At 40.9% G+C, this 24,639-nt stretch overlaps 1 protein-coding gene across 2 annotated transcripts in view; it reads right to left on the bottom strand.

Moving 5' to 3' along the window:
* The window catches only part of aff2 (AF4/FMR2 family, member 2), a 189,934-nt gene that overhangs the window by 9,488 nt on the left and 155,807 nt on the right, over positions 1-24,639 (bottom strand). Inside the window, exons 16-25 of one of the 2 annotated variants that reach the window (XM_084940141.1) lie at positions 20,570-21,646; positions 20,355-20,470; positions 14,287-14,527; positions 13,852-13,985; positions 10,555-10,618; positions 9,834-9,970; positions 8,485-8,556; positions 6,053-6,146; positions 3,294-3,346; positions 849-1,069 (exon numbers count right to left, since the gene is read on the bottom strand). In XM_084940141.1, the coding sequence (XP_084796267.1) occupies positions 849-1,069; positions 3,294-3,346; positions 6,053-6,146; positions 8,485-8,556; positions 9,834-9,970; positions 10,555-10,618; positions 13,852-13,985; positions 14,287-14,527; positions 20,355-20,470; positions 20,570-21,646 (2,209 nt within the window). The remainder of the gene's footprint in view (positions 1-848; positions 1,070-3,293; positions 3,347-6,052; positions 6,147-8,484; positions 8,557-9,833; positions 9,971-10,554; positions 10,619-13,851; positions 13,986-14,286; positions 14,528-20,354; positions 20,471-20,569; positions 21,647-24,639) is intronic. The other variant, XM_084940148.1, reaches the window with a different exon arrangement.

Raw genomic sequence — 24,639 nt, 5'->3', positions numbered from 1 at the left:
AGTTCTGAGCTACGAGTGCACTTGTTACCAAACGCAGCGACCTGATTGGTCTGATCTGTTTACTCGCATCCTAAAAATCTGAAAAATCAAGCTTGGTCCAAAAAAATAAATGCTGCAAGTTCGACCATTCGGTGTGAATGGCTCCATTAAGAATAGCCAAATCCGAAAAAACAACTTTAACACATAAAATATTTGGACAGGTTTTAGGTTTCCGGTGTGTAAAGGCCTTTAGTCTAAAAAATACAACAAAAAAACCTCCACAATAAGTTGGATATAAATGAAAAATGAGTACTTCCACTCAGCGCTCCAGCATGGTAGTAACTGTTTGTGATCCTTCATTGACCTTTGTGACTTTAATGGAAACCATAATTTACACAAAGTCTTTACAGAGGTCGTAGACCAAGTAGAAGCAGGGGGGTGTTCTCATAGAACCACACCTACAACCATGCAGTCGCCCCCTGCTGGCCGACACTGGCTTCACTGTTGGTACCCATTTTTGATATACAGTCTATGGCTAAAACCTCTGCAAAGAGCTCACAGAGAGGATCAAATACATAATAAGAAATAAATAAGAAATAAAAACAAAAACTCCTGCTGAAAGTTTTTACGTGTTCAGCAGTCTTTCTCAGTATCTTCAACACGTGAGTAAAGCTGTTTTACTCAAACTGACTCCTTTACCACATGTATGAGTCACATGTACATGGCATACTTTGCATGCCTGTCATGTTAATCATCATGTATCCAGATGTTAGAGATATGAACTTGCGGTGGTGACAGTAAATATTCAGCAGCGTATTGGCGCCCATGTGAAAATACATCCAGCAGTACGCGCTCTTGTGCCGTCCTACCTTGGCTCTCAGCGGCCAGTCTGTCAGCCGTCTCCCAGTGTTCGTAGCTCCGCAGGATGTTGTTTGTGATGTTAACGTGACTGGCAGCCATGTGGTGAATCCGCTGGGGGATTGCCACGCTGCCCGATGACCCCGGTGCACCTCCGGATCCTCCTCCCGCTCCTCCTCCGTTGCTGGCTGGAGAAGGGCTAAGCGACAGAGGAGACGGAGTCCCGTTGACCCTGAAAATATGGAAATGCAATAAGTCCCAGTGACATCACAGGGAGCCCCTGTATGCCATAAAAAAGACCTGTTCACTGTTTTTACCTCAGTTTAATAATTATTACAGTGTCTGTGCTGTTTGTATAATTTATATGTCAGGCGGTCAACAAGTGACCGGCTTGTGATCTTAACTCAAGTTAGATGTGATAGGTGCTGTAGTTGCAGTCGAGCAGTTTTGCTACAGACAGTATAAAAGATGAATGTTTCCATCGTGACATCTCTCATGGAGAAGTCCTGTTTTGAAGGCTTGAGCTGGAGATTTTCCCCCTTGCCTTCTTGCTGCTTTAAAACCAGCTGTGATGAGTGAGAGTTTGACTTTGAAAGCCAGGACAGCGAGCGCCCATTGGCATGACTAACAGACACACACTGGATAATCCAGCCTTCAGATTCTAATAAAGACCACGGTTTTAAAAACGAAATTATACAATTACTTAATACATTTTATTCTATTATACCAGGAAGTGGTTAGCACATTTGTTTGATAAGGAAAAGGTTTGATTCCAGCAGGACACACAAATCCTCTTTGGGGTTGTTTTAGGACGTGGATGTGGTGTGGAGCTTCCTGCTGTGGTGCGAAAAGGGACCAGCTGAAAGTAGCTTAACTATAATACTGGAAACCAGTGAATGAGCCAAATCAGGAAAAAGTTTACTAAACTCAATGATGTCTTCTTTTTTGCAACCAGGGGAGGCGCCCCCTGCTGGACATTAGATTAAAAGCACTTCGCTTGTTGGACCGGAACTACTTCCATCTTTTAAACCGTCTCTAGGTTTTGCAAGAAAAGTCAAATATTGTCACATTACAGAAGGCAGCAGGGAATAAGAAGGAAGCTATTTGCAACAATACTGTCAATGTGATTTTTAAAGCTGCTCTTATTATGTTTTTCTGGCCATTTGTTGTCAGTGTGGTGTTTATAGCTTGTTCCACTGCCCGCAGAGCAGCATTATCATTGATTTGCAGCTGTGCTGCTGGTCACCAGATGAATGTAGGTCTAAAATTCTTTCTCCCTTTAGCTCTGTCATCAACAACTCTAAGCGAAAGTCTGACTTTTTATCCGTTGGTTGCCAATGTTGTGTGTTTACAGCTGGAACGGCGAAAACAGCAACAGATGAGACCAAACCAAATCATTTTTTAAGTGTGGCCTCACATCCAAAACAATCAGCTGAAAGATGCTGATGGACCTCCTGAGTAAGTAAAACAAGACACACAGAAATCCATATCAAATATCCGACCTCAGCACACAGACACGTTTGCTTACATGAGACAGACGCGTACATATAAGGGGACGGATGCAAGGAGCTAAACGAAGGTTAAAGCAGGATTTTTGTACTTATGCCTCTGTACTCCACCACGATGGATTTAAGTGCAGACTTAAATCCTTGTAAAACACCTTGTTTTACAAGGATTTTGCATAAACTGATTTTGCATAAACCTTGTTTTACAAGGATTTTGCATAAACTGTTTTGAGTTTGAGGGTGAGCATAAATAGAGAGACGTTATCTTTTCTTTTTTCTTCATGTGGAGCTGTTAGCATGCTCGAAGGAGGTGGGTTCTTTACCCCCCTGTGACTCACGGTCAATGTAAAGAGTAACAACTCATTACATTGACCGTGTAGGAAATTAGATTAACAGTGTTTTGTTATTGGCATTACAGCAAACTATAGAAACGGTGACAGAGAGCTTTGACGTGGATACATTAGTGCAAACTGCTCCCTGTCTGTGTGTGTGTGTGCTCCTGACATGATGTAATGTCTGTGATGTGGCCTTGACCATTGCTGACCCACAACTTGTGCCTGATTCAGTGCCCCCCCCCCACTCACACACACACACACACACACACACACACACACACACTGAGCCCAGTCCTGCTGCTGTGCAGCGTCATAGCTGTCCAAACTCATTAGCTTCACATCCGCTGCTCCTCCACGCCTCTCCTCCTCCATCCATCATCACTCTCTCCATCACTCCTTCTCACCCAACACCCGGCAGCCCTTCCAGTCTTCTCCCTCTCACATCTACAACAAATCAGTCCCTTTATTTGCTTCCTGAAGGTTTGTTTGAGCAAGTGGCTGTCAGGGTCGACACGGTATTCTGCAGCAGAGCTCTGGTGAATTATAAATTCTCAATTATCAAGGTGAAGGGGTGGGGGTACTGCGTGTGTGTGTGTGCCTGTGTATGTATACTCACTTTCCATTGGTCCTCCAGGGAGAGGGTGCTTGGTGGGAACTCTTGGCTGAATTCTGAATAACAAAAACAGAAATGTATTAAACCGTGTTGTTTACAGCGCTCCAGCTGCAGAGGAAGGAGTCAGCTCATTCACTCCAGTAAATACAACAAAACAAATTACAGGTGCAGTCCTACCTCCAAAACACTGCACTATTAATAATACGAGGAAAATGCTGGTGAATTTTAAGAATTCAAATTAGTTGGTTTCACAGAAAAATAAAAGGAGCGTGAAGAAAAAAAGTAACAATATTTTGTTTTTTTGTGAAATAGTTAACAACTTGACCTCTTTATGCAAATAAACTTAGAAGATCTGTACTCCAAGTTTTTAAATGTAAATCTTTAATTGTAAACTAATGAGTAGCCACAGCTGTGTGATTAGGAATAGACTAGAAAAACAAACTTGTGCTGAAGTGCACTTTAAGTAAACGTTCCTCCACTGTTAGAATAAAATGCCATTTTGCATACAGCAAAACACTATGACATGAAGAATGAAAAATGATAACATGGATTAGAAAAACAACACATTTGTCTCTGTGTACTACAATAACAGTACACACTTAGCTTAACCTCCTAAGACCCGAACTCTTCCATGGCATGAATTTTTAATTTCTCTTTGATATTTGGGCTGATTGGGACCCGATGAATGTAAAAACAAAGAATCACCAGATTTCTTTTTTACACAATTTTTGTTTCTAAGAAAAATGAGATCCACATATGAGGATATTTGTTTTAAATTGTGATAAAACAGAGGCAGTATAATGTCCTCGTAAGTGGATATCAGGCTCTTGTAGAGCAAAATCTAGTATTTTGGTCTAGACAACCCAAAATGTGATGTCCACATATGTGGACGCCAGGTCCTAGGAGGTTAACTAGAACCCCTACAGCTCAGTAATTATTGCACAATATCCTGTTTATTTAATTCACACAAAAGTGAGAGTGTAAAAAAAAAAAATTCTGGTTTCATGGGGATTATGTACTTTTTACTCACAATTCATTTAGACATGGATCCCAACAGAAATCTGTTCATTTGACTATAATGCAAAAAAATAGTCAAATAGTTTGCCTGCAGTCTCCTCCTACACAGTCAGGAGTTGAGCTGCTAGACCCGGTACTGCGGCACAGCTTAGCCCGCTCATTGCTCTTAACTATATTAGATAAAATGATGCCAACATTTTGCCTAGCAGCCACATAACATCGCTAAATGTTACATTTGTAACACAATACGAAAATGATCCATTTGTTGCACTTACGCACCTGTAACACTTTAAACATTGTATCACTTTAAGTTTGTTACAGAAAGATCAAATGTAGCAAATACTGAATATACCTATTTTTGATAGCTCTACATTGTGATGTTTATTTATATTTTATTTATGTTTATTTATTTATAGTATATTTACATGTTTACATTACATTTATAGTTACATTGAGATAATATCAAAAGTTTAATATCAGATAAATAACTGTTGATATGTGTGGCTGTGTATTCAATCAAACAGAAGTTTGCATATCAATGTTTTATTATACACTACAGGGTGAACAGTGTGTGGCTGATCAGTATAAGATCATACTTATTTTTTCATACAATAACTGACTGACATGTTGTCTTAATCCATTTACATTTTTCTATCCATTCGCACTCACATTCACACCTTTGAATTAACCTGACCCCGCTAACTGCATGTCTTTGGACTGTGATAGGGAGTACCCGGGGAGAACCCACGCAAACACGGGGAGAACATACAAACTCCACACAGAAAGGTGTGGTTGTTAATGTATGTAGCTGTATCAGTTTGCTAACAGCACAAACAGGATGAGCACGTACTAGCACTAAAAATACACAAAGGTTATATATTGCATTCTTCTTACTTTAGTAAACAATCCAGCAAATATAATTTTAACTTTATGCATCCAATATAGTTTTGTTTTTGTCAACTTTTCAGTTCATGGATGAAGGATGACAGATCAAGAAAAATATTAATTTAGTTATTAAGAATAAAAATCTTCGGTTTGATAGATGACAGGCTGCCAGACTGAAGTATTAGACTTAAATGAATTAAGTTTGAGGCAATTAATCAGATCAAATCACATTTTCTAATCATGTAAAAGGTATTTTGTAATAAAACCCTTCAGTCTGGCAAAAGCAACGCTAAAACGATGTGAGCCTCTGCTGAACTTCTGGACAATAGATAGGTCGTAATGTTAGTGAATTTTGAAAATGCTAAATGAATGTGTCATGCAGATAAGTGTATTACAGAAACGGTTAGACTGTTGTTGTGTAGCATTTCCTTTTTAAAATGAACTGCTCCAACTTTATGTCAACACTTACTGAATGTACACAGACTGCGCACACATGCACAGATAAACCCCCCAGTCGGTCGCTTCCCAGAAATCCAATCCCATCACTGCAAATGCAGCACTGTGATAATGACATCCTCAGTAATTAATTAAACTAAACATAATTAATCAAAACAAGCACATTAAACCCTAACAATCCACGGTGATGATTGATGGAGCTAATTAATACATTAATATCAAAGAGAAAGAATGGAATTTAATAACGCCATGCAAAATTAATGCACAGGCACCATGAAAATGAATATGAAATGTATTTGAGGGATTGTAATTGGCTTTGTGTGTTTTCCACAGAGAGTGAGAGAGAGAGAGAGCAAAGAGGGAAATGGAGTCTGTGTCCAAGTATGTGTGCGCGTGTGTGTTACCTTGAAGTACTCCATGAGCGACCGCGAGTACTTGACAGCGTGGTCTTTCTTCAGATGGAACATCCTCAGATATAGCAGAGACAGACAGCGGTTACTATGGAAACAAAAGCATTAGAAGGCAGATGAGTCCTCTGTACAAATTCCCTTTAAAGATCTATCCTCAATATTATTTTCAAGTCATCCGCACAGAATGCACCCGGACTTCAAACGTGCCCCTCAAATCCTTGTGGATTAGGAAGAACTTCAATGAAATAAGGAATGTGGGAAATATATAATACTGTGAATGGCGAAAAAAAACAAAACAGCGGCTGTGTGTCACGGGAAGCTCACACAGTCACAAAAATACAAAAAACACTGCAAAAAACACTATTTTTGGGGGGAAATCAAGCCTCCACATTCACTGGGCCTCATGGCTAACAAACCTGAACACATTTAGTGTAATGTGGTAGGATGTGTCAAATACCACATCTTATTTTATTTGTCATGAAAATACTAGGAGTGCAACGATACACAAAATTCACGGTTCGGTTCGGTTCGATACTTTGGTGTCACAGTTCGGTTTTTTTTTGATACAAAAAAATGTTCATGCCTTTTTAATTTGTCATTTATTAAAATTATAAATATATATTTTAACTCAAACGTACAGTTTTTAAATTGAATGTTGCTGAAACAACAAAGGGATAAAATAATAAATCTATCTGATGGAGGAATCACTCATCTTTGGAAAAGAGAGTTTATTACAGAGAAATGTCTCTTTCCAAAATAAAAGCTATACTATAGCTTCTTCTGGGCTATATTCTCAGCAGCATATTAAACATATCAGGTCCCCATAAGGAGAATCCTGTGCTAACGGCTGTCTAAATGACTCAGGTAAAGTTTGTAGCATGCGTGCTTGTTGTTTTTGTCTGCTTCCACTTGTCTTTGCACTAGGATGATGTCGGAGTAAATGTGCAGTCATATTCATTGTGTTCCCACTAGTGCTGTCAGCGTTAATCTCGTTGAAATGACTTAACGCCACAACACGGCAAATCTCCGTTAACGAGCTACCGCGGATCGCCCCGTGCGTGGGGCTGGACGGCATCAGCACGTTAACGAGCAAACTGCGCTAACACAGTAGTTCCCACCCATGTAATTGAGCATTGCGTGGCACATCTGACATACTGTTTTACTTTTGTCCATGACGCGCTTACCATCAGGGTCATGCTTCACATGAAAACCAAGATAGTACCAAGGCCAGATCTGAATGAGGGTGGGGGAGGTTCAATTTGCCATGTTGCAACGAGCTTGGCTTCTGTCTTGCTAGCTTTCGCTGCGCTCAGTGGATCTGCGCTCGACAGTGCAGCCTAGGCGGAATAGTCGAACGCAGATCCTCTGAGCATCGTTAGAAGAAAAGTTGATCAAATAAATTAAAAATTTTGTATTGTTCGATACATGTGTACCGAACCGAAAGCACTGTATCGAACGGTTCAATATTGATACCAGTATCGTTGCACCCCTAGAAAATACATGTGACATGTGGTGCAGTAGCTAGCACTGATGCCTCACAGCAAGACGTAGATCAGTAGATCACTACTCTCAGTACAAATCAGTGTCGTCTGCAAACATCATAATCCACAAAAACTCCTGCCTGTCCACCAAAATGTTATCATTTAAATCTCAATTGTTTGTTCATTTTAGTGACACCATATTTTTTTATTGTCACGTAAGTATTACAGTACTTTCACGTCCATGATGTAACACATTCTTGCTACTGAATACCTTTTTGCATATGCGACATTCCTCTTTGTTAAACCGTCGTTGCAGACAAATAAAGTATAAGTACATCTAAAAAAAAACACCAAGCTGTGTGTTGCAGGGAACAGCTGTGATTGGCACGCCATCACGCAGTGATTTGGGGAGCGCTTGATTTGCTTTTACTTTTTGCGTGCTATTGGTCAAGTACTGACCAATAGAACGTGATCGAGATTAACATGAGACTGATTGTGCAGTCCCCTTAATTTTTTTGAGTGTACCGTATTTTCTGCACTATAAGGCGCACTTAAAATCCTTAAATTTTCTCAAAAATCGACAGTGCGCCTTATAATCCGGTGCATCTTATGGTCTGAAAAATACGGTAGTTGTCACAACGCCGACTTAAAAAGTAGCCAGCGTGCTCTTTTCTTACAAAAACATGGCCAGATGCAGTCAAATGACCAAACAAGGAGTGCATGACTGAAAGGGGCTTAAGTCAGATAATATGTTTGATACGGTGCTTTGATACTGTTTAGTTTCGCTTAATGTGCCTTATGGTCTGAAAAATACGGTATATACTTTTTCAGGCAACTGTAATTTTTTTAAACATTTTTCTAAATATATTTATTTTAGACAGCAGACATACTTTACATGATTCATTACACACACACACACGCACAGACAGTGAAAGTGTATCGTACCACAACACGGCGAGTTTCTTCTCAGGGATGGTGGCTAAATGGCTGGTGAAGTTCTTCAGCCTCATGGCATACCTGCAGTGGAGAGATGCTCATTACTCATCTGTGGGCATTTGGGAGAACCGAATGTCAAAACAGAACTCTGAATTTTACAAAAAGTAGATGCATATATACCCAAGTGCTGCTCTTCACTTAGTGATCAATTCTTCCAGTTTACCAGCAGCCAACTGAAACGCTCTGAATTGTTTGTAGGCAAAACAAAGTTAACTTTCTCTAACGCTGTGGGAGATACAATGCTCCTTTGGCCAGCCCTCTCTGTTCAGCACAACACTTTATCAGTCAAAATCAAATTCAGCCGTCATGATTGAGAGTTCATTGATCCCTGAAGGGAAACTCCATCCTTTCCTTCTCTCAGGGAGATCAGAGGTCAGAGTGACTGCAGCTGCTAAAAAGTCTGTGTTTTGCTCAAGGACCCTACAGCAGAATAGATGAGCGAAGGCAAGCAGATCTTGAACCTGAGCACTTGAGTTAAAAGACTCTGTCCCACTACACCATCCTCCTCACAACAAGTCAACCTTCAGACTTAGCAGTCATCAGTTATTCTCAGTTTGCTCTCTTATAGTTACACTCAGCAACTCTCCAAAGATGAAAACCTGCAGAGATCCTGCCAGGCAACAGATAACACGTCTGTGGATGTTTTTATTTACAAATGTTGGACTTTTTGACAGACAAAAAGGCGACGATACACCACCTTCGATACACTCACAAATCACGTATCCTTGAATCGAGGTACCTCAGAGTAGACCGAGCCTATAGTCCACATTTTTTAGAGTGTATAGTCATAAACACTAGCTATAGTCAAATCTAAGGTTAGAGTTTATGAGAACATACAGCTGCTGCGGTATGGTTTACGTTATAGTTATAGTTACGTTCGGCACCTATCACATCAGTGGCTTTACATCAGGGATGTCAAAATCATTTTGGAGTCTTTGCTGGGCCAATTCTAGCCCCCAAGCCTTATATTTGACATCCCCTCTTTATATAATAATGCTGTGAGGTCAAAGCTGGTGATGACCCTAATCCTTACTCAGTTGTGTCAGAATATGTAACTTTGTTCAGGATTGTTCTCCTTACTCTTGGCAATCATGGGACAAAGAAAATAATCACTCTGACTGAAACACGTGAAAAACTAGTAACATTTTTTCTCAAACAGTCCTCGCTTTTCTCCCAATCACAGGGTTTCACCAGGTGCTACACTGCTTTGAATGAAGCTTTTCAAAATAAAATCACTGATCAATTCTGTTCTACTAACCTGTTAAGAAACTAATTGATGTTTTTCTGTCCATCCCTACCTGATTAGTTCCACAGTCTCAGAGTACATTGTATATGGTGATTTGGCCTCTAGTGGATCTCGCTCCATAGCATTTCCACACTCTATGAAAGACAGAGCGCCGTCTGCGTAGTTCACTGCTTTCCCAAATTTGTCCATCTGCAGAGGACAGGAAAGGAAAGAAAACAGGAAACAAATGTGAAATGAAAGGAGATGTAACAGAGAGAGAGAGAGGAAGGAAATGTGAATAAGCGGTAGAATAAGCAACGTCTTGACGGCATTGTGGCAGAAGCACGGCAGCCTCTTTGAATAATCTCCCACTAAGATGCAAATCCCCAGATAAATCTGAGGAAACAACTCGTAAACATAAGATAAATACCAAGTTAAATAAATCTCATTTCATTGTTTGTTTGTGGGGTGGGGTGGGGTGGGGTGGGGGGTGGGGGGTGGGTGGGGTCCGATAATTCTTTTGATATTGTATAATCTTGCAGACATCATCAGTCCTTGAATGCAATGTCCCCTTAGAGACAAATGGTGCAATAAATAACACAAATTATACAGTACGGTCCTTGGTACCAAATAGATTTTCATTCTACTGAGACTTACAGTGCAGACATAATTGCAGTCTAGACTGTAGATGTTAACATTGTGTGTTTCTGCTTTCACTGTCTGTCTGCCTCGTGTCGTTAGCACAGAGTGCTGAAGGTGTGCGTCTACCTGAACTGGGTCACGCAACATCTTACCAAAGCATCAGCCTTGTGCTTCAGTCTCTTGGCCTCCTGCATGTAGTAGTCAGCACTGTGGACCCTGCAAACATAATGGTGACAAATAATACAGACCATAAAGAGCATGTGTGCGCTGACATGTTGTTTAACAAAACCTGAAAATAACACCCTGCATCACTGAGACAGATTTGCATAATCACGGACTACAAGTAGCTCGCAGTGAGCTACACACAGTCATCTACTTAGGTATACATACCTCAGGCTTAGTGTAACCTTAGTATAACAACAAGACATTTTGTTTCATGAATAATGCAGAAGCCTTTTGGGACGAATATCCAAGATGATGTATCATCTTTCAACGTTAACACACATCTGGACAAATGATAAGGCTGCTACAGTTTTCCCCATCCACATACACTAACAGGCGAGTGTCTAGCCTTTAGCTGAAGTTGTAGTAAATAAGGCAAGTTTTGTTACAACAGAGGGTCGCACGACCAGAGAACCAAATCAGGGTTGAGCAGCAAAGACTGAAGATATTCAGTAAAGAGCTATGAAGAGCAGTTATGCGTGGCCGATAAAGTTGATTGTGACAGGACACTCGGTCGTAGCCATGACGGTAAACAAAATACACATGAAAGAATGATCAGAAACTTCATGAACTTTTTATACAATCATCACAAACTTACCAGCTGACTCTCCAAGTAAATGTGTAAAAAGATCACAATGTCCCCTCCTGTTCCTGAGTTATGGCATTGATTAGTGATCAGAAAAGTGCTCCTGATTTATTGCCAGTATTTTTTTCGTGAGTGTAACAGAGTCATAAATCACATTGTTATAATTACACAAAATGTGTCCTAAACCCCCAAACTGCTCCTTTTATACCTGACTTTTAGGACCTCCAAGCCTGCAGTTATGTTCATTATCAGTTAGAGCCCCTCCTCATTCTTTTCTTCTTCTTCTTTGGTGCAATACTATAAATACAGTGTACCCCTTTTGCCTCTCCCCTTTTTCTACAATTCCCCTGTGGGAGAGGTGGGTGTCATTTCTTTCCAACACCTTAAAACACACATAATTCATATTTAGCCACCCTGATGTTTATGATTGCGATTTTAGTTCAGTTATTGTCATTATTAAGCCTGTTTTTGTTCGATGTTATAAGTGTGTAGTATGTGTGTATCATAAATGTGTTTTAGGCGCCATAAATGCTAGCATGAATATATACCCTTGCTAGCTTGGGAGCTGTGGTGGGTTGAGCTAACCCTCTTCCCCACTGTTTGTATTTGGTCGTAGGAGCTGGAGTGGGCAAATTATTTACTTGGAGGTCTTTCTTTCTTTTACCTTTTTTTATCAGGTATGTCGGATTTCATGTTGTTGTTTTTGTTTTATCTTATGTAGAATATGTTACGTGTAAATGCATATTTTATGTTTAATGTAAAAAGAAATGCCAGCCCCTTTTTCTACAATTCCCCTGTGGGAGAGGAGCTGGAGTGGGCAAATTATTTACTTGGAGGTCTTTCTTTCTTTTACCTTTTTTTATCAGACACAACGCAGAATCACACCGGTTACATGAGGTCACTATGACCTTAACCCTTGAGCATGAAATACTAATAGGTGCAACTGAAGGTTTGGGCCAATGTGTTTCTGAGACATCAAGGCCATGAGAACCAGAGAGCAGGATTGCAACTGCCGCCTCTGGCATGCAGGCATGAACAGACTTCCCAAGTAGCACAGCTAAGAACTGCACTGCAGCTAACATGATGTAGCAATAACTTACAGTTAGGCCTATGGAGTTTTTAATGCCTTTCAGTTTAAATACAAAATTGTTATAAACATGTAATAACAGCCGTTGCCTTGTGATCCCATTCTTATCTGTTATAAGTTTCCTGCTGTTCAACAGTCCTGGATCTTTTTGCCATTTCATGATGTGTCAGATGTTTTCAGTTGATGATATATCTGGACTGGAGGCTGGCCAGTTCACTACAATGAAATCATACTGTTGTAATAGATGCAGTTGGGGGTGTTTAAGTTTAAACACTTAATATGTTTCTTTGTTCTCCTTGCTTTGTTGAGAAACCTTTGCAAGAAACCTGATGTCTAGAATCCATGGTCCTCACCAAAGAGTGTGTTTCCTCCTTTAATAATGGTTTGTCTGGCTTTTACTACAGCTGTCTTCAACTGTTGTTTTTGTTTTTCTGGACTGAACTTTGCCTTTCTTTACACTCTAAAACTGGGTTGCTTTGTTGCTGGTATCTGGCAGGTTATTGCTCATTTGTCCTGCTTATCACCATCTAGTCAGCACTGCCTCATTTGGCAGAATCTGAGCTGAAAATAAAACTTTACCTGCCTGCTTCTGTGTTCTGTCACTTCATCAACACAAACACTCATGGCCCAGTACCATTTGGAGCCATGCTCATGTCTCATACTGCCTCCACAGTCCAATCTATCTTTTCTATTGCTGAGGCTTATGAATGGTTTGCACCTTGTAATGAACCCTCTGTATTTGCTTTTGTGAAGTCTCTGCTTTATTACAGACTTGGATAATATTACTCACTCCTACCTCCTAGGCAGTGTTCTTCATTTGGATGTGTGTTGTTTTCTTTACAATATAAAGAATCCTGTAATCACACAGTAACAGTGTCCACTTTTTATATCGTCAAGCTCATGAGTGCGTTATCCTTTTTATCAGAACCTACAACACAGTGCGTCCTGATTTTAACACTCCTAGTGTTCCCGGTATTTCTGAGATGGATTAGTTTTGTTTTTGGAGACAGCCTGTTCCTCATCTGATCATGGGATCAGTGTTAATAGACCTCTCTGCACTGAATCATACTTGTTATTAATCTCAGTCTCTCTTCCGCAGCATGTCTTTATCCTGTCTTCCTTCTCTCACCCCAACCAATCACAGCAGATGGCCCCGCCCCTCCCTGAGCCTGGTTCTGCTGGAGGTTTCTTCCTGTTAAAAGGGAGTTTTTCCTTCCCACTGTCGCCAAAGTGCTGCTCATAGGGGGTCATATGATTGTTGGGTTTTCTCTGTATGTATTATTGTAGGATCTACCATACAATATAAAGCACCTTGAGGCGACTGTTGTTGTGATTTGGCGTGGGGAAATTCCTCTCTGCATTTAACCCACTCACTCAGTGAAGCAGTGAAAGTCTAAACTTTATGCTCATATTCATCAGAAACTATAATTCGGATATTTTTTGTAAAACAGCTAAAATGACAAAAAATATGTTAAAAAAATAAAAAATATGGATCCAACTGTATAAACAATCAAATGTTTGTAAGTGCACATCGTGGTGTGTGCTTTTACTTACGTGTCACTGAATGAGAGTTTGGGCCTGCGGGGTTCTGCGGGGTCCATCAGGGGTTCCGACCAAACCTCCGAGTCTGAATGACCGTTGGTATGGTAACCGTCTCCACAGGGCTTCTCGCCATGGGAATCCATTTCCTGTAGTAGAGAGGTTTTTGAAGTATATGCTTCCAACAGTCTTAATTAAGTTTATATTGTGTGGCTTTCAGTGACCACCTACTTAAACTTGAGCACTGGCGTCTGATTCACACTGACAGATTTAAATTTGCTATTAACCCATAGCAGCTGTATTGAGCAGGAATGAGATGTGGTCACCCTTTCTTACAGTCTTCCTTAGATATAGCATCGTCATAATCTACTATGACACATCGGTGTTCATCATCAAAAGCTGACCACCAGGTCTGTGTCCACAGGACTGTATATATATATAAGCACTTACACTGCCATTTCTCACATGCGCTGATGTTTTTCCTTCACCTCTCCGGTGTCTGTGTGAGGAAGAGGAGGTGGAAGCAGCGGAGGCGGCGCAGGGCAGCATCCCAGCGGCGCTGGCCTCCTGGCTGAGAGAGGAGCTGCTGTCGCAGGGCCGTTTGCGAGGCGGATCATCAGACAGAGGGGACAGGAGCGGCGGGAGCAGCTTCTCATCGTGCCGTCGGGACTGCTTCCTGTTCAGAGAGCTACTGAACACGCACGCACAAACACACACATACACGCACACACATATATAGAGACAGAAAAGAAGTGAGATTATTTGTTTACTTGTGCAGAGGCACTGAATGCTGTGTTTTTACTTTGTTCTGTGTTGTATCTGTGCTATACGTGGGTTGCTCATGGTATGCTAGTCTCAGTGTAGCTCGTCCTGGCACTGTTAATTTTGCTCCAAAGACACAGACCAAGTGCAAGGGACCTGAAGCCCTCATGTGGGGCTTTTTGCTACCTTTAAAAATTAAGTGAGTGATACTGAAACCAATCCCACGATGACTGAGGACTCCTCTTGTATCTACATTCAGTTTATTACTGGGTTCAGGACTGTTAGTGGCAAAAAGAACACAAGACAGAATTTAGGGACTAATGAATGAATTTACCTTATTTTTAAATCTGTGAACGATATTTTTTTCCCTGTAAAATTATTGGAATTCTGCCTTCCCCCGTAGCACCTCAACAATTATTCCCTCAGCCGCCTTATTGTAGCTCCTGTGACTCATATTGTTTGCAGCACAACAGATAATATTTTTATGTTTTTCCTCTCCCTGGAAACTCTGGGGGTTTGATGTGGTGAGGAAGTTGCTGAGCTCGCAGAACAAGGCCCCAGGCACCGACATTAGCAATAATAGACAAAATCATGGAGACAAAGACTAATTAGCTGCTGTGGAGTGTGTGTATGCGGAGCGCGAGTGTGTGCTTTTGTGTCTGCGCACGGCATAATTGATGTGTCTGCGGCTGTTTGTGTGCGTGCATATGCTAATTTGCGTGTAGTGGCGTGTGTCTGTCTTTAAGTGGACACTGATGTGTGTGCAGGGAAGTAGGTGAGAGCACTCAGACTTCTTTTAAAGGCATGATAAGTTAACAAATTGAGAGGCTCTTAGAATAAAATGACCACAGTATATCTGCCAAATCATTTCCTGTAATGCATTTGCAGTGACTCAGTGAGAAGATTTATATTCCAACTGAAATGAGATTTCTCCTTTTTTTGGTACACTACAGCATTCATATCAGTCTTTAAATCACTTGTCGTGTGTTCGGCTTTGTCATACGAATTAAGAACCAAACAGCAGAATGCCACTTATGAGATTTTTTCCAGTGACCCTGCCGGTTTGTTGGGTTGACACAGACGGGAGCCGTCTCTTCCACACAGAGCGAGACACGACGGAGTAGGAGCCCAGCATTAAACACCTATGTCAGCACCTTATCAAAAGTATTATCTGACTTAAGCCCCTTTCAGTCATGCACTCCTTGTTTGGTCATTTGACTGCATCTGGCCAGGTTTTTGTAAGAAAAGAGCACGCTGGCTACTTTTTAAGTCGGCGTTGTGACAACTCCCATATTTTTCATACATAAGGTGCACTGGATTATAAGGTGCACTGTCGATTTTTGAGAAAATTAAAGGATTTTAAGTGTACCTTATAGTGCCGAAAATACGGGATGTATTACTTTCAGTATGACATGCTGTTACACCACGGGGCGATCTCTGGAGCTGAAAAATGAAGCCGATACAGAACTAGCAAAAGCTGCAGTTCCTGTAGGTGCCAATCCCACTTTTCTTTAGTTGTGACAAGAACTTCTTCAAAATCACTAAACATCTTTTGTATATTCTGAGATTTTACTTCGTTCTGTAGTTCTACATCTAAAACAGACTGAAATATTTACAGAAAGTACAAGTTGACTGTAGAGCACCTAGAACAATGCAGATAAAAGTCTGTGACGGGTCAGATTACAGATGAAAAGGAAAATGTTCACAGAAGGTAAATTCATCTGGTTGCTTCCAGCTGTTTCCAGAAGTCTTCTCTCAAAGCTTCTGACACACTAACAACAGCATAACGTGACAAAAACACTTCATGAGTAACTTATGATAAATTACCCATAAAACTGAGACGGGATCAGTCAGGATCAAACAGAAAATGATGTTGATTAAAGGTTTTACTGAAGTTTGTGCGGGTGCATCCACAAAAATTCAGATAGGAGCCTCACTAATAATCCAAGAGGCTATTAAAATACATTCCCCATGGTAAGAAACGTTTTTTTCCTAAACATGGCTAAACCACCACGGTAAATTATGCTGAACACATAACCTGGCTGCGAGTCGGGAATTGGTTGTGTTTAAAATTGACTGTGAGCGCCGTGTTTTCACTGAGCCTATTATTAAAAGTTTTAAGTGAAATATAGATTTTCTGCTGAGGGAATAGGTTTTATATGTCCAAGTTGTTAAGCCCTACCTGACTAAAACCTCTGAATGAAGCGTGTGTCACAATGACACAGGGATGTACATGCATTAATACAGAAAATGTTTAAATGTTATACTTGATTCTAATCTGCTGCTAATCCTCTTTCACACTGATGGAACTGCAGCTACTAGAACACAGAATACACACCAAGAATATCAGTTCAATCAAAAAATTAATTTCACTTTGATCTGCCAACAAACTAAAGTAATTTCAAGGCGTCCTTTATTAGGTTCTGGGATGTTAACCTTTAATGTTTAAATGTATCCAGTTTAAAGTTTCAGAGCTCTAATGTGCAGCTGTCAGAAATAAAGCAGCACTGGGAGCAACTCAGCCATAAAATAATTAACTGGAATTAAAAAATGTATTTTACCGCCCTGTGCGCTAAATCACCAGATTAACGATTTTCTGCAGCATTAATTTCTTGTCTTATTTGCAACTGTTTGCAATTTTTCTGTTATATTTTTAGATTCTTTACAGATTTTTAATCACCTTTTTATCTTTAAGAGCATCTGATATGTGTCTAATTGCAGTAGGGGGCACTCATAGGGATCATTTTTTGCAGAAGAAGTTATACGACAGGTGCGGCATGACGCAGGAAGCCCGGTTTAAGAGAAAGCTGATAACCAGCACTGCGATAGCTGTAAAGTCTTACTTGGGTCAAATCGGCCAACCCAAAGAAAACCTGGTTCTGTTAAACTTTATTTCACTGAGGATTCCCCTCAGAGCTCAGCCTGCCATGGCTTAAACTTACTCAGCACCAGAAGGCTGTTCTGACCCAGTGTTTGTGTTGTTGTTTCTCTTGCAGTAAAAATAATGTATTATATGGACCACAACTGGGCCAATGTGGATCCAGTGACTTACTGACCAAGACTAAATGTGATTTCTGTGCTGTTCTGGGGTCAAATCTCAGTCACATGTGGTCATCGCTGATTATCTGCTATCAAAATATGACCCAGCTGATTAAAACAGGTGGGATGATAACTGTCAAAAGTCACAGGAAACTGCCAACTGGATCTGAGGCAGATGATCACATTTCAGAGTTTCCGTAAAAAGCCTCCCGGATGATAAACGGGCTGCGACAACTACGCCAGTGTCACAGGTTCAACTCCAGGTCACTCCCTCTTTTCTCTGCCACCTCTCGCTGCCGTGCATGCTTCGATAAAGCCGAGATGCTATAAAAATATTTCCTCTGTAGCTGTCACGTTGAGGCTTATTTATAGCGACAGCCCGCTTAGGCTGTTTTTAAATAATTCACACGGAAAGCCGAGATTCATGGTTTGTCATTCCCGTGTCACCGTGTGAATTGAACTCGCCTGTCTAGTGGCTCCGTCGCGACATTCAAAATTTTAATCCTTCCTAAAAATACCCAGTCTCTAGTAAAGTTGCCTGATTACCTCTACTAGTGTCTAAGACAGTCACATGAGGATGAGGAGCATAGCAGGGATTCAGGGAAGGATGAATCAGTGGAGGGAAAGCTGAGCCTTTTCCACGTTTCTGGAATTTCTTAACTCATTTTAATAGAGTATCTAAAATTTTCATTCACAGGTTTCTTGGGATGATTTAGACATAATTTATTAATGAAACGAGGCTTCATTGACTGTTTTTCATCATGTGGTTCTTTATTTTTTTCCTCACCTGCTCTGGAAAGGGTATTTGCAATGACCCTGAACTTTTGGTTTCAGACACTTTTTACCACTGTTGGCTCGGTATGATGTCACTATGAGCTGATATCCATGTTGCAAGTCAAGGTCAATGAAGTTATCATATATGGTTCCACATTAATGAGTTAGATTTCTCATTGGATCACCATATAGTGTTATATGGAGTTGGGGCAACAATTAATATAAAACTGACTACCGTTGTTCTACATTTATGATGTAGAACAACATCATAAATGTTGTTCTACATCATAAATGTAGAACAACATTTAAAAAATACTAAATGACATTTAGTATTGTTTTTTTCATCGCTGCTCACTACACATATCTGGTGCATGTCTAAAACTGGAGTTACCATCACTTGCACTAGTTTTACATGAGCAGGGTATATGAATAAATATGGTGCCTTCACATTACGGCACCAATTTTTAGAAACCAAAGACAAACAACACCTGTTTCAACATTTAGAACAACTCTTGATACATATGATGTCTGGGTTGTATCGGCTTGCCACAGCTAGTTTTGATGTTACGATAAGTTTGGCAGTTTGGGTGAAAAACCCGATTTCCCTGAAAAAAACGCTGATGTTTGAAATGCTCCAAGCCATTACTGATTGGTCAAATGCAATAGCATCACTATCTGTCACATGACCTGATTGGCTGGGAGAATTAAGCCCATTTAAGGAACCAAATATAGTTCCTCGTACATGTAAAATAAAGGATGAATGGAGCTAAAACAGCTTCTCTCAGACAGAGGATGAACTAATAAGGTCCAGCATAAGATAAACAAGGATTATATTGAACTGAAAACATGCAAAGCTAGCTGTGTTTTTATTAGCTGTGCGAGTACATCCAGGTAAAGCTGTGACTAAATCCTCTTTCGATTTCAGTAAACTAATGTGTAAGAAACTGAGCTGATGTTTCTTGTGGTTTTTGTGCTGAGTCTGTGTATCTGTTAAACAGCATACCAGCTGCTTTGAATTTGTTTGTGATGAAAGATTCCTTCAGTAATATTTTCTCAGAAAAAAAGAGTGTATTGTTGCATGAGCCGGAGAGAGTAATGCTTGCTTTCATATCCAGGACCAGGAGGAGTGCGAGCACATTATCTTTTGTATTGAATTTAACAGACTTACTTGTCTTTAAAGCACTTTGTGTTCTTGCACCAGCCTGTTTGTCTGGAATACCTCTAATCTATGAAAAAGGAGAGCACCTCGTGCCCTCTGGCAGGACTCTTATTTATTTCATTTTTTAAGTGCAGAAAAAAGTTTTTTTGTTGGGCAGGTTTTACTACATTGACTGAGGACGTGTGGACAGCTCTAACCGATGGTAGATCTGCCTTTAAAAAAGTGATCGGACTCCTAATAGATCAGATTTGCATGATTCACAGATGACTTTTGTTCAGCCTCTCGGTTCATCCACCACCTTCTTTTGGTTGGCTGTCGTTTGTAAACAGAAGCACTGAACAGTAGGTGGGCGGGGCCAGAGATGACCACATCATAACCAGGCGTAAAAGAAGTAGAACTAGAGGAACAGAGGGTTCAGAGCTACTCGCACATATGTTAATCTCATCACTCGACACTTTGGCCACGTTTACGCTGGCATCCACCATTGTACCAATGTATGTGTGACAGAAAATAAGAAGCAGCACAATAGGATGACACTTTGCACAACATGTCTTCAGGCTGTGCTGCATTCTGATCTATCGATGCTACTGTTTGTGGATTGGTATCAGCACAATTAGTGAAAAACCCCTTGGACATCTGGCTCGTTGATAATGAGGGAGTGATGCCAAAACTTGATCTATGTAGTGTTTCGGGCTTTCATTACAGTACAATCTCTTCCTCATCCCGCTGAGTCCTTTCCCAGAGCTAATCTGCCGGGTGGCTCGTGTGCACTGTTAATGCTTACTCTGCCGTGCTGCTCTTATGGTTGTGTATTGGAGAGATGCAGGGTGGGAGGAGCAGACAGTCTTTGTCCAATCGCAGCTTCTTATTGCAGTTCACTGATGAGTCTCCGTGGTCCGACTAGGAACAGAGAAATCAGAATTCACAGATGCGAAGGAGTGAAATAAACAGCCAGCAGAACAGTTAAGGCGGTATATGTGAACAAACGCTGCTTCACACCTTGTGTTTCCTCTTGCTCTTGCTTGTGTGTTTCTCGGGTGGAACCACCATGTTTGCAGCCGCCTGCCTTCTGTGTTTACCTCCGTTCTCTGCTCTCTCCGTCCTCCCAGCCAGCCTGGGATTAGTCTGCTCTTGCACGGGGTTGTTGTCCGGGACCCCCAGACCCTGGCACATCTTCTCTCTGTCCCTCACCGCCGTCCTCTCTCTCTCCCCGAGTCCGAATCTTTCCCTGTCCTCTCTGTCCATCGGCCTCTCTCTCTCTGTTAATCGCTCTCTGTCACCTTGCCTCTCTCTGTCCTGCACTAATCGCTCATTTTCTTCCTCCTGTCTCTCCCCTTTCATCAGCTTCTGTCTCTCTCTGAGCCCCGGCCACTCTCTGTCTTCCTGCTTCTGTCTCTCCCTCTCTGCCACACCTATCCTCTCCCTCTCCCCTTGTCTCTCTCTGTCTCTCCCCTCACTCCCATCCCTTTCTGAAATTCCCACCCTTGATCTTTCCCCCGCGGCCTGGCCGGGCACCCTGCTGAGCAGACTCAGGTCAATTTTCACCCATAAACTCTGGATCTCATGGTATTCCCTCAAGGGTGAGAGAGGCACCTCGTGTCCCAGATTGGAAGGCGGTGACATGGGCTCCAGGTCTTTGCTTTGCCCTCCTAACCCTCCAGGATCGGGAACAGAGGTGCCAAATGAACCACTTATGTTGCTAATGCTCAGGGAGTTACAGCTACTACTGCTGCCGTTACTACTGCTGCCGATGCTACCGTTGCTACTGCTGCTGCTACCGTTAGTGGGCACGTTGCTACCATCTTTGACTCGAAGTCCCTTCCCTCCAAATGTTCCCAGACTCCCCACACCGCCAGCAGAGCCAAGGCATGGGAGAAGAGGCGCGTGCATGTGTGCGTTGGACAGAGTCTGCGTGTTAATCGCAGAGCGTGTCGTCTGTGGCGGTAAAGCTGGGATTTTGACGGCTTCCTCCGTATCCGACTGGCATTCTGACGAAGAGGAGGAGGAATCTGTTTCGATGAATTCTCTGGACTTGGGTGTGATCCTGGTGCTGGGACCTCTGTGTTTCCGCTTGTCCTGATGAAAATATATGTAAACGTATGAAAAGGAGCAACAAAATACAAGATACAAGTCAAGAAAAAACGGCACATATAACACACACAAAGGAAGCTTCTCATCTTTAACCATCTCTTATATCCCGTCCACTAATGCACTTTTAAACCCCGACGAAGAAAAAAACCCTGGTGTAGACAAACGTTATAATCAAAAGCAAAGCACATACAGCACATTACTGAATGTGATAATATCATGCAAATTAGGCAGCACGAGTTGCCAGCTTGTTCCACTAATCTGTGAAGCAAAAAGAAACATGTTTGACTGTCTCGTTTTGAATGTCACTGATATTCGCTGCACACAAGTCACACAGTTGAGCGCAGGCGGTCTGTTTGTCACATGCAAATTAAAAGATGCGTCTCACATTTCTTAGTTGAGTTCTTTCTAAGATGCGAGGGCACAGTTTCATAAACAAGTGCATCTTTATTATAGAAACTTTTCCAGTTTTCTCTTTAAAGATCCCGTTTCGATGCACTTCTGGATTGCTTCTGGTAAAGCAGGAATTTTTCCTGAGCTTCCTGGGAGCCGTGTCCTGACCACCTTCACTTAGCGGTCCTCAGACTTGACCAGAGAGAAAACTTCTCAATGTCCCAAATTTCACATGGAATAATGTGTTTGATGAGCACAGTTCTCAGCACGTCGTCGTTCTCTTCATCTTTGTGCACAGTTAATTTGTCTTCCACGGTGAGGCGCAGAACTTTTTTTTAGCTGTGCAAACACAATATTCACTTCCTACCACACTACTTACATGATTTGGCACCCTGCGACTTTTTTCACTTCCCCCAAAATGAAAAATCAGATTGCAGCATCACCATTTTGACATAGTGAAGGAGCTCCAACACTCATTGTGGAGGAATTACCAGCAAGGGACAGAGCGGCTCTTCTGGGGAGCGATGCATATAAAGTGGTCTGGAAGATGAACATCATGAAGCTTTCGGTTTCTAGAGTCGTGACTCACATAGCAGATCATTGAGTGTCCACTAAAGAAATATCCTCTTTGATGGTAACAGTGATATTCAGTCTTGATAGCATTATCATTAATTCTTTTAAGTTTTTAAAATATGTGGCTTCATATTCAAGTGCATCTAAAATCCATGAAGAATAGGAAGAAATCGTTTGGAAAAACTTTACTGTCTTACTGTTTTTCTCACAGACTGTATATAAAAGATGGACATAGCCTCCATAGTAGCAGAATCCAGATGTGAAACTTAAACTGAGTGTTTGTGCTGTTGTCATGTTAGTGTTTGAAACCTCAAAAAACGAACACGCAGGTTTAACCAGTGCAGGTGTAAGTGCTAGCTTATAGCCTAGCACAGTGGCTCCCAAAGTTGGGGCCATTGCAGGGGGGCACGGTATGAATAAAAAATAGAACGCTTGAACACTGCTAGCATAATGGACAGGTTTTCAACGGGGCTGCCACACAAACGCAAAGCAGAAGATGAAGCATCGCCACATGTGCTTCCAAACCAACTTCATTCCAAGCCAAAGACTTGAACATATGATGAAGGATATCTTGCCTTTGGCTTCACCTGCACAACGGTGGTGCCAAGGTAGGTCTCCCCGGCAGAATTAGTTTCTCCTGCTTCGGGAGCACACGCTGTCCAAATCATGGACACACAGTATCCCACAGTTGTTTATGTTTTTAAATCCATTTTGCACAGAGACGCATTTTTTGAAAAGTGTATTGATAGCAATGTTGAATATTCTTACATAGTAAAAAAAAACAAAAGACAACTACACACAAAATAACTACACCATAAAGATGGTTTGTTTTTCTGTTATTTAAAAGAGGTAGTGGTTTATTTTATTGCAACCTGTAATTTATTGCAGTTTACTTTTATTTGTTTAATTGTTTGAGGTGCAAAATAAACTGCAATGAAGTTTGAAAACAAAATATGTGTGTGTGTGGTTGGAGGATGTGTTTGTGTGGGGAGGGGGGCCTAGCTCATTTTCTTTCATGTAGTGAAGCTGCATTAGTACATCAGCTACATAGTCTGCTATTATTAATTTAATGGTGATAATTTACAAAACAAACATGTTGTATTTAGCATGACCTGACACTAGCATGGACATGGATGCTTCCTTACTGTTGCCTGTAGACTCTGTGTATCTACTAGCAGGAGCATCATTGTAATTTCAGTTTGGTTAAATGGATTTTAGTTACATGATGCTGATGTTACCTGAATAAACATTAGTATTAGTAGATATTAGACTTAGTATTTTGTCCTTTCTTTAATCCTTGGAATCGCACAGTACACGATGACACAATAATGTGACATTTTGATTTAAATTGGGGAAATCCAGAAATCATCAAAGTCATTAGCTTACACTCTGTAAGCAGTCTACATTTGAAATGGAAATAATGTGACAGGACAGAATAACTTCCAATTAAATTTTAATAGTTTTTCTCCTGTTTTCCTACCTAAATATGAGTGTGTAATATTCTGTTTTTACAGATGGATAAAGAAAACCAGTGATTGGTTAACCTGGCTCCTTTACTCTGTCTGTGGATCTCAGCCTCAAGCTTAGTTTATATCTCCTACAGACCAAACTCTTTGCAAACAGGTCACATCTACACAGTTTATGCCTGAAGCTGCACCGCAGGGCACAGTCGTTTTAACCAAATTTTACTTAAACAGGTTAAAATGGTTATTTTGTTGTGGGCTGTCTTCTGTTGTAGTTAGTATAGACATGCCGAACTATTCCATGTTTTTGGATAACAAAGGTGAAGGATATGGGCTTTGGCCTTATTGTAGGTTTGATTAGTGTTCTTGTTCTTTTGATTATTTTTTAACAATAGGAAAATAAATGTATATATAAATATATACGAGTGAAAACTAGAGATGGCACGATACCACTTTTTTATGTCCGATACTGATATCATAAATTTGGATATCTGCCGATACCGATATGAATCCGATATAGTGTTTTTTAATCACTAAAACTTTTTTAATATA

The sequence above is a fragment of the Perissodus microlepis genome, chromosome 2 (assembly GCF_051167445.1).
Source record: "Perissodus microlepis isolate ML-2025 ecotype Zambia chromosome 2, ASM5116744v1, whole genome shotgun sequence".
NCBI lineage: Eukaryota > Metazoa > Chordata > Actinopteri > Cichliformes > Cichlidae > Perissodus > Perissodus microlepis.
This window is presented reverse-complemented; position numbering and strand designations above follow the sequence as displayed.